The sequence below is a fragment of the Oryzias latipes genome, chromosome 1 (assembly GCF_053564925.1).
Source record: "Oryzias latipes strain Hd-rR chromosome 1, Olatipes_Hd-rR_3.1".
In the NCBI taxonomy this organism is placed as follows: domain Eukaryota; kingdom Metazoa; phylum Chordata; class Actinopteri; order Beloniformes; family Adrianichthyidae; genus Oryzias; species Oryzias latipes.
In genome coordinates, this window is record NC_136237.1 from 35,219,415 (window position 1) to 35,227,474 (window position 8,060).

At 40.5% G+C, this 8,060-nt stretch overlaps 1 protein-coding gene across 13 annotated transcripts in view; it reads right to left on the reverse strand.

Annotated features, from left to right (window-relative positions):
• The window catches only part of aiolos (zinc finger protein Aiolos), a 38,902-nt gene that overhangs the window by 13,635 nt on the left and 17,207 nt on the right, over positions 1–8,060 (reverse strand). For 4 of the 13 annotated variants that reach the window (XM_020713073.3, XM_020713021.3, XM_020713052.3 and 1 more), the window contains exons 3-5: positions 7,565–7,627; positions 712–813; positions 4–69 (exon numbers count right to left, since the gene is read on the reverse strand). In XM_020713073.3, the coding sequence (XP_020568732.1) occupies positions 4–69; positions 712–813; positions 7,565–7,610 (214 nt within the window). In that variant the 5' untranslated portion in view covers positions 7,611–7,627. Of the gene's footprint in view, positions 1–3; positions 70–711; positions 963–7,564; positions 7,628–8,060 lie in introns of all 13 variants that reach the window. The other 9 variants (XM_020713209.3, XM_020713240.3, XM_078946458.1 and 6 more) reach the window with 4 other exon arrangements.

Genomic DNA, 8,060 nt, shown 5'->3' on the forward strand with positions numbered 1-8,060 from the left:
CACCCATCCCGTTTCCTTCCTGGGATGCAACTTTAGGATACGTCTCTGTGTTCATGCTGATAAGTATCTCTGCAAAGAGGAATTACGACAGTGTGTGTCAAAGCCGGAATACAGCGTTTGGTGCTTTTGCCTTCAAGTGCATAAACAGAAAAACGCATCTCTAATATTCACTTTCTATAAACTGAAGAAAAGTTTTATTTTTTTTATTTCTGCAGGGCTCGTAAAGAGTTCAACTACAAGCAATATCTGTGTGTCGCTGTTCCCTTCCATTGAACAGTGTAAAAACAGACATGTTTAAAATGTCAAACAGGGTAACAGCCCACGGTTGATTGCTCTACCCTGATTCTACATTTAGCCCTGTGAGAACGAGGTGATACGTGCCGCTCATCTATTTCCTGCTGGGTTTGCTCAATGGAGCAAAAACATCCCAAAGTTTGCGTTAATAATGATTCGTTTTCTCTTCTTTCTTTACTTTTATTGTGCTCAAAAAGTTTCCCAAAGTAGAAAAACTATACTACGACAGTTATGAAATGTATAAACTACTTAGACGAATAGTATCATCCTTTGTGGAGGAGAACACGGCGACAGGAAATTTTATTACAGACTGAGGAGCTCAAGTCTACATGCTGCACATATTTCCCGAAAATTATTATTATTATTTATTTTAATCAGATTTAAATTAAAATAGAAAGAATGATGAAGGACTCCCACCTGCTTGATGCTCAGTTGCCACAGGAGATTCCACACTCCGCCGCTGGACGCCCTCTGAATATGGAATACAGGCTGCGTGAGTTCTGAGCGCTGGAGAGATCCCTTAAAGGAACAGGAACTCATTTTGAGCGAGGTGGAGCAACATCTCAGCTTCATCTGCGGCAGACGGCCCAGAGAGTCACAGCTACTAGGACTGCCGCTCACGCTTGTTTCTCTGAGTCTGAAGAGCTTTAGGCGCCGTGTCTTTAGGACTGAAACACAAAAGTGATGATGGGTTTGACAGCACTTTGGGGGCTCCACATGGTCTTTGGTTTAGTTCAGTTTCAGCTCCATGACTCCATCTTGTGGCCAAGCTAGGATGAGCGAATGAATGGTTTCAATTGAATGTATTTATCTAAGCTTTTCAAATAACTTTGTTTTTTGAAGACTAATGTCTGTATAAAGTCTATTTGCAAATCAAGGAAATGTTCTTCTGAGCAGCAGAACTTGGCTTTGGACTGAATTTAAATACACACTCCAAAGAAAATTGTGTTTTTGGTGTTTTTAAACATGTCCTTGTAGCTTTTTTCTCATGATGAAGGACACAAATAAAAGGAATAAAGCTCGAAATTGAATTTAGTGAGTATTTCTTTTTTCAAATTGTTGTGAATCAGGAGCAGATGAAAAAAGGCTATCTGAAAAAGCTTGTAGCAGTGACATTGGTGCTACAGGCTCCGTTCCATTCTGATATATCCACTTGCAGACAAATAGATCCATGCACGTCTTCGTTTCCTCGTCTGAGCTGCTATCTGGATCAAAACTGTACGTTTGGATGAATCCAATATTGCTGGCCATTTTTGTTGCACGGCTAATGTTAGGTTGGGCGTGTGAAGAGCTTCTGTGCCAACACTCCTGCCCACATCTCAAAGGGCGAATTTCTGATGAACTCCTGCAGAGACTTGACTTGGACTTGACCCTCTAAAACAGGGGTGTCAAACTCCAGGCCTTGAGGGCCGGCCTCCTGCTGGTTTTCCAGGCCTGATCTGCTGCTGATTACCTGGATCAGGTGTGTTTAGCCACTTATCGGACACACCTGCTCTAAAACTTGTAATTTGACTTAAACTGTTGCTGTGAGACTTGGATTTGCCCCTCTAAGATTTGGACTTCCCCCTTCAGTAACACAGACGTAATTTGGACAGTAGGTGAAAAACTAACTAAGACTTTAACCTTGACTTGAGCTGTCCCATTTATGCATTGAGATCTGAGAGACTAAAAGACTTAATTCTTGACTTGAACATGTTCCTTAAAGACTTGAGACTTGACTTTTACATTTGATTTTCTTCGCACAAACCTAAGACAACTCTGGCTTTGCTTTCTAACTCATAAGATATGACCTGGACTAGATCAGATACATGACTGACGTGGAATGGTCTATTTTGGGCTTGACTTTGACCATAGTTCAAAAACATCAAACCGTTAGTGACTTGAGAGTTGAGTAGGACTAGTACTTGTTGCTTAGAATGTGAAATTTAGAAAGACTTGAATGTGGAACGTGGGCTTTAACCCTTTGTCCGTAAGATTTCTAAATTGATTTATATCATAGTTTGAAGAACACGGGTATGACTTGGTCTTAAAAACACGATGGTTAACTTAGACATGACTTGCCAAGAATGAAGTGCTGACATAGACCTGTTCCTTTAGGACTTGAGACATGACCTCCTGTAGTTAGACTTGACTTAAAATCTAAGACATCTGTAGACTCGTAAGACTCAAGACCTGGACCTGAACTTTTACCCCTTGAGACTCATTCTGTTTTCAAAAACTGGAGACTAAGCATTTAAAAAATTTATCAAGTGCATTTGTCTGATTTGACTCATTGCATTTGATATTAAATCTTAAAGGGGTGCTGATTCGGTGAAACTAAACATTTGTTCTTAAAAATATCTTCAAAGATCTTTACTCGTTCTGTTAGCAGATTTTCTGTTCATTTTCCAAAAGAAAATTTGCAGTATTTAAAATGCATTTTTTTAAAGTAAAGTCAGGTATTAACCCTTGTGCTATCTTAGATGACCCCACCCTTACATTGACGTGTTCTTCCTACCATGACAAAGGTGGATAAAGGTGGAAAGATTTCATGTAATCCATGGACACCAGTGAAGATCACAAATCATTGAAGAAAAAATATGGGATTACATATCTGCCAATAACTAAAAGGGCGTAAAGACAACTAAGCGGGCATATTTAGAAACTGAGTGAGTGAACATTAAAACCGTGATGGTGCAATTCTAACCAAGCGACCCCGTATTTTACAACTGAACGGCTGCAATCCCAACTGAGCAGTGATCCTGCTTGGTCAATTCTCTTTTGCGCCCTCACCTGGATTTACGCTCAGTGTTAAGGGGGTGTGTTTTTCACTTGGGTGCGGTATTCATGGGTGTGTTTTTCACTTGGGGGCATGAACCTTTCTCGTTGATCTAATTAGCTAAAATTTGCATGTCAAGCAGCGGGGCGGGACTTTCATTTGGGGCTTTAAACAGAAAAGAAACGGTAGCTGTAACGTGGATTAAAAGCATTAAACGGTCACTGGGGGGGGCACGAACAAGTTTGACACAAAGAGCCAACATTTCTAACTGTGATAGTCAAAGAGCCACACCACACACTGACCTGCCAGACACACACAAACACACAAAGCTATGTTATTTCCCATAACCCCCTCCTCTCCTTACATAACAACAGAGCTGGATTAAACGCGCCGTTTCAGTTTTGAGTGTTTTTTCTGTATTTAACGTTGACAAATACCGGTGAAACGTGCACGCTGGTGTGTGTTTGAAGAGGCAGCGAGCGCAAAACTGAGTTGGTTGTGATTTATTTTTTAAGTCATCAATCAGCATTTAAAAATCATCAAAGTCCTCATTTTCTGTATCTGAAATGAACAGCTGGGCTACATTTCTATCAAACACGCCGGCTTCCCTTTCCTCAACCTCAGAGTCCGTCTCTTTGCCGTGCGGCTCCAAACAACAGTGAAAGCAGACACCTCAGGCCAAGTTTTAGTACTGCAGTCCCAAAGTGTGGCTTAACTCGCCGGCGCTGCGTCCCTGACTAAAGGGGGAGGATGGACAGCTTTTCATTGTCATCTGCTGGAAGTTGCAGCGCTCAGCCTCGAGTCGATCTTCCAACACAGGTCTTTCCTTTTCCGCGGAAACTCAGCTGCTGCTGCTCCGTCTTGTCGGAGTTGGTTTTCCAGCGTCTTCACTTGTGAACCATGGATTCATTATTTTAAATTCTCTGGCAGCTGAGGTTCGATAAGTTAGAAAGATCTTCACAGATTCGGACTTCCTGCTTCAATAACTCTTCTAAAAAACGTTCAAATCTGTCAGCAAGTATCTCAATCATTTTGTATTAACACAGAGAGTGAACTACAAAAGCATTTTTAAAGAAAAAAGATTGTTTTTTTTGCCTTTTAATCAGAATTGTTCGCTTCAAGCTGTGAATGCAGACATGCAGCAGCCGGCTGTCAAGGGACCGTCAACAAAGTGCAAACTCTGTGAACTGTGAAACACCACAGTGTAAAAATCAATAATCTCACCATAAAAAAATCATAAAATTATTATAAAGCATATTCTTGTTACAATGCATATTTTGTAGGAAAGTCCATCTTTATTTTATCTTGTTGCATATACTTTTTCAAGTTTTAATACATATGAATCATGACTAAAGTTATCAGTAACTTGACATGACCTTATTGTCATACTAAAATAAAGAATATGTCAATAGTTCACTTTGTTTATTTTTAGGAATTTTTCATATTTACAAATGGATCCGATTTGGTCATAAATCATCAATATCTCTGAAGATGCTACAATTTTTTGCATAATCTTTATTGTAGTAGGAAAATAAGGTCATGATTAGTCAGTACAGGAAGTTTTGTGTCAGTAACTACAGCGTCTTCAAAGCTATTGAGCATTTTTGACCAAATCTGATCAATATTTGAATACGAAAAATTCCTTACAATAAACAACGTGAATTATTACATAATCTTTATTGCAGTAGGACAATAAGGTCATGATAAGTCAGTACAGGAGGTTTGGTGACAGAAGCTTTAGGATCTTCAGAGCTATTGTGCATTTATGTTATGATTCATATCTTTATTAAATTTTAAAAACTATAAGCAATAATATAGAGGTTGACTTTCAAACAAAATTTAGTATAATAATAATGTAGCATGACTATAGTGACGAGTCTTCATTACCAGTTCATATAAATATAGACATGTAATCGCTTTTTAAAAGTTTACTGATTTTTACAGAATGCTGTTTCACAGGGTACGCACTTTGTTGACGGTCCCTTAGCAGCCGGCTCGCTGCTCTGTTTACATTCCCAGCTTGAAACGAACAATTCTGATTAACAGGCAATAAAAACGATCTTTTTCTTTAAAAATTCTTTTGTAGTTCACTCTCTGTGTTAATACAAAAGGATTGAGATACTTGCTGACACATTTGAACGTTTATCAGAAGTTATTGAAGCAGGAAGTCCGAATCTGTGAAGATCTAATTTAACCGAACTGCAGCTGCTCTATTCCCGTGTTCCTCCGCGTAGCTGATAGCTTGCAGTTTAAACTCTGCCTCATAATCGTGTCTCTTTGCATTTCCAGGGTTTCCAAAACGAAGTTCTTCTGCATTATGTTCATATCTGCACCTTTGTACTATGGGGGGGGGGGTCTTCTTTCACATCCTCTCCTCTCTCCGTACCGTTCTCATGCTGTTCTCTCCTAGAACCTCTTTAACGAAGTCACACAACAACACATTAGGGCTGCTCTGTACATTTTGGAGAAAATGTAAGACTTTCACCTTATGGTTGTGAAAGTACTGAACATAGAAAATATGATAAAAGACAGAGAGTGACATGCAGCTCAAGAGCCGCCTGTTAACCCCCCCTGCACTGAAAAATGAATCCCACCCCTCTGCCTCGCCGATAAGACATGCAAATTTTAGCCATCAGATCATCAGATCAACCAGAAAGGTTGACACACCCCTGAACACCGCCCCACAAGTGACAAAAACGCCCCCTTAACACTGAGCGTAAATCCAGGTGAGCGCGCAAAAAGGATCTGAATGCGCAAGATCCCTGTTCAGTTAGGATTGCGCCAGCGCGGTTGTAAGGTTCACTCGCTCACTTCCTAAATACGCCCGCTTAGTTGTCTTTACGCCCTTTCAATTTATGGCAGATATGTAATTCCATAAAAAAAAGTTCAGCGCACTGTCTAGTGGGTCTAGATGACCTCACTCCCAATGTCAAAGTGCCTAGGATAGCACAAGGGTTAAATTGACTAGAAATCTGACAAAAATACTGAGCAAAATTCTGAGTTTTTGCTGTGTTGGCTTTAGATTTGACTTTTTTTTTGGACTTGGGTGCCTTGTAAAGAGTTAAGACACAACTTGAACTTATTACAGACTTGGACTTTTCCTCTTTCACCTAAGATCAAGGTCTTGACTAAACTTTTCTATTTAAGACTTGATGCAAGTTAAAAAAAGATTTAGACTGGACTAGGGCGTGCTTACTCTTGGTTTAGAATGTAGCTCAAATGTAGATATTGACTTGTCCCTTTAGGATTTGTGACTTGACTTGTAGCCTAAAGACTTTAGGTATTGAGTCTTGACTCTTTAGGATTTAAGTAAGACTTTACTTTAACAACCTGATATTCATTCCAGACTTACCCTGCTCATACTTTAAAGGTTGTTTTGGACTTGTCCCTTTAAAAATGAGATTTGAATTTCACAAAGAAGAATTGTCCCTTTAGGATTTGTGACTTGACTTGTAGCCTAAAGACTTTAGATATTGAGTCTTGACTCTTTAGGATTTAAGTAAGACTTTACTTTAACAACCTGATATTCATTCCAGACTTAACCTGCTCATACTTTAAAGGTTGTTTTGGACTTGTCCCTTTAAAAATGAGATTTGAATTTCACAAAGAAGACTAGAAATGTGACCAGGGTTCATAAATCTACTGCTTTTGTTGCATCTTCCAGGTGTGGGGCCCAAAGCACTGGCACCAATACCTAAAGAGGTCCTCCACATAGAGGAGAGAATTGACTTAGACTTAGAAGTGTGATTAAGACAAATACATTACTTAGATGGAAAAGCTGTTTTTATGAAAAAAGAAAATAGTCTGAAAGTTAAGATTTGATGAGGACACCAAACCCCTGACTCTGTGAGGGTTTTGTTTGGTTTTTGGTCATTTTCTGAGTTGCCCTCAGTCACACTGGTTCAAGGTTCATTATGATCCACAGCTGTCGTCATTTTAGTTAATTGCCCTCAGCCTATTTAAGTGTCTGATTTTCAGGTCATCTGCTCTGTTGTGTCATCTTTTTTGTTGCTCCATGGGTTTTGTCTTTTTCCAGTTTATTTAATTATAATTTTTTTCTGTCACCATGCTTGGTCTTCTGCATTTTGGGCCCTCTACCACCAGCCCTGACAGACTCAAATCTGGAAACTATTCCACCCATCATTGCTCGTCCTCCTGATCTTTCTTCTGGTTTGTACATGTGTGCTTAACAACTTGAAAAACTAAAGGATCTGTAGGGGTCAAATGTTTTGATGAGCAGGAAAACCCCACACACAGTTCATTAACACAAGCAGCTACACGCAGTACATCATTACACTGTTAACCTCTGAGTAATCCATCCTGTGAATCCCAGCTTTCCCAGAACCAGTCAACCAGCTCGTAAATGACAAGCAATAAAACTGCAGGTCGTCCAGGACGGTCAACTCATTCCCTTCTTCCCTGGCCATCAAAGCCAAGTAATCTAAATCTGGGATCTAAACCTCAAGTCAAGGCTTGTCTGGTTGCGATGGCGAGGTAATCTCTCGCACCCACCTGAGGAGCGGTGTGTGGCCTTGCGGGGCTGCTTCCTACGGCCCATGGCAACCAGCCATCAGCCTGGAGAAAAAAGCAGCAAGAACGCAGGCTTACAAAGGCATTACAATTCATGCTGGGTTTCCATGGCAAAACAGAGGCAAAAGAACACGTGGGGGGGGGACTGAGACTTTAACCAATGCAAGCTTTGGTTCAAGAGCTGGGTCGAGGAGAGCTCTCACGAACAGAAACATGCACGTACAATAAACCATCCTGGCTGTGCGGGGTTGTTACAACATATTCCCTCATTGGGGGGGCTTTTTGGAGTCCGTGGGGGCTGGGTGCAGACATTAGAAGACAGTGTGTCAGTTTGTTTGCTTTTCACAGCAAAGACAATGGGACCGATCGGACACATGCGTGCACACGCCAGCCGGCCGGTCAGAGTTTTAATGAGGACAGAATGCAAACATGAGGCGGAGCTGTTTTTTCTGCGCACAAGTTAAGAGTCTCTGAGTGT